General features: G+C 40.8%; 1 protein-coding gene across 1 annotated transcript in view; it reads right to left on the reverse strand.

Annotated features, from left to right (window-relative positions):
- Positions 1–503: 503 nt before the first annotated feature.
- LOC138042803 (uncharacterized) overlaps positions 504–2,500 on the reverse strand; it is a 9,948-nt gene continuing 7,951 nt past the window's right edge. The window contains exons 6-7 of the mRNA XM_068888818.1: positions 2,115–2,225; positions 504–1,823 (exon numbers count right to left, since the gene is read on the reverse strand). Coding sequence (XP_068744919.1) covers positions 1,641–1,823; positions 2,115–2,225 — 294 coding nt within the window. The 3' untranslated portion in view covers positions 504–1,640. The remainder of the gene's footprint in view (positions 1,824–2,114; positions 2,226–2,500) is intronic.

The raw sequence follows: 2,500 nt of genomic DNA on the forward strand, positions 1-2,500 counted from the left end.
ACGAGCCACCGATAAAAACACACTACTGAAACATAAATGTTCCTCGACTTTTACCTTTTGTCGAGCCAGAAAATACAAATGCCAAATTCTGGTATGCCGACGTAACAACAAGAGCGAGATAATTGTGACAACTGGGGCATTAAAAGACAAATGAATAAATACAACTTGCCATAGTCACACTAGAGTCACGAGCTAATCTCCGTCAAAATTGTGTTTCAAGGGCAAACAGGTAAAAGTGCCGCTTAGAACAGGGAGTGGTCATTTCTGAATTTAATGTTCCAGACTGTCTGTCCGTCCGGACCATCAATGTACCATGTCGGATTATTTTCAGGACAACCAGTAAAAGCTACAATCGGGGTGAGGAGGAGGGGGGATGTTCGCGCCAAGCTGGAAATGGACCCAAAAGGATAAGAGTGTCTCAACCATTTTGACGCCGATTGTAGGTATCATGACTTAAAACTGTTTCACTGACACAGACTTTAAAGCAAAATAACCATCACATTGTCTTTAAAAAAAATTATTGTTTATTACTGTAGAGATTGCTCTATTAAGAAAAGAACAGTTCAATCTATTACAAAGCCGTCTATATTCTCCTAACGGTAACGGTAAGACCATTACTAGCTTCTTCTCACTTTTAGCAGATTTACTTTGCAGTTAAGTTTACTTTCTGTGCTTTCAATATTAAATTAAATTAATGTTCTCTGGAGTCCTCAGCATTTTCTTCTTGGACAGAACTCTTTCGTTTCTTTGTATTAGACGTCGAAGGCCTACGTTGCCTTCTCGAATTCGAATTGAGTGTGTGAGAACGATGGATAAAATACAGCGGTTTCCAAGGGCTACAAGGGGGAAAGCAAGACAAGGGAGTGGGAAAACAAAGAGAGTAAAGAGTAAAGGCGCTGTTATCCTGCGCAATTTTTCCTGCAATTTGTCTCGCAACGCCATTTATACAAACGTTCTCACATCATGAAACAAGTTGTTTTACGGGTGTTACACTGAGCAACGTTTCATGCAACTTGTCTCGTTTCGATGATCACATGAGATTAAAGAAACATTTTAATTGGGTGGTGCCGCAAACCGCTGCGACACAAGTTGTAGGACAGATGTTACACTGCGTGATGTTTAAGAAAATCATTGCAACCGTTGCGGAAAGTATACCTCAAATTTATACTTTCCGCAGCGGTTTCTGCAACTGGTCTCGCAATGTTTTTGGCCGTTGCAAGGTATGTTACATTGGGCAATGATTCGTACAACTTGTCTCGCAATGGTGTTGCGAGACAAGTTTCACGAAAAAATGCACAGGGTAACAGCGCCTTAAAACAAGAAGAGCACAAGTAAATTGTTATATGGAAATCAGACGACATACTGACGAATGGGCCATTTCCGAGTTCATGTCTGCCTCCTCTTCAGAACGAGTCTAAGTGCGAAGTTTTTCTCATAAAAAATTGGTTCTCATTCACATGTAAATTAGAACTAATTACCATTACAAAAACTTCGTACTTGGACTCGCTTTGAAGAGGAGGCAAACATTAACTCGGAAATGCCCTATTGGGAAGGGGGAAAGGGTGAAAGTTGAGTGAACGAGAAGATAAAGGGACATGCTTTTTCTTGGCGGCCATATGGGCGTTGTGCTCACTTAAACTTTAGTAGTTATAGGTAGCTAAAAGTCTTCGCCTCTTCCATTCCCCTGAAGTGATGGGTGGATATTTATTTGAACCATCCACGCATTCAATGATTTCCTCGAGGTCCGGGTCGGTAAATAATACCAAAGAACGCCTGGGAATGTTGTGTTGCGCCTCACTTTTAGGAATCAGGACACGGTGGACCTGGAAATGATTTATCAGTATGATAAGGAACTGCGCATGAACAGGAAAAGCCGTGTTCTCGTAACTCGTTCTTTTATTTAGTAACGACGATTGATTGACGTCAGGACCTTGTAATAACGAACGTAAATGTACTTAAAATGGATTCAGATTGTAAATGTGATAAATGATCATTAAACATAATTATCACCTGTTTCATGATTTGAGTAGGAATTAAATGACCCTGGTTATGCTAACATTAAAGCCATTCCAAAGACAGTTTCGTGAAGAAGAGGATAATCTAATCAAACATACCGTAGATTTGAGTTTGTCTGCTGTCCATCTTTGCATAAGATCTGCAATATTCACCAGCACCGTCCCTTTGATAGGCCTTGCGGGTACAAATTCACCATTTTTGTTTTTTACCTAAATAAAGCCAATTAACAAAGTAGTTTTTAGTGAATATTATTCACTTCTCTGCTCTCTGCTTTGGTCATGCATTTGTGCAGACTGAGATTGCAACAAAATAAACGTGTTTATCATATGGCCCGTTCGGCCCCGCAGGCGCTTTCTTTGTAAAACTATTGAGAAAATCCCCGTAGGAGGGCCGTACCCATTAACGCGAGGCCGTACGGTCCTACTTAGACTTGCCAAAAGTCCACCTCACAAGAAGCCCGGAGAAAACGTTTTGCCGAGCGAAG

Source organism: Montipora capricornis, chromosome 3, assembly GCF_036669925.1.
Source record: "Montipora capricornis isolate CH-2021 chromosome 3, ASM3666992v2, whole genome shotgun sequence".
Classification (NCBI taxonomy): domain Eukaryota; kingdom Metazoa; phylum Cnidaria; class Anthozoa; order Scleractinia; family Acroporidae; genus Montipora; species Montipora capricornis.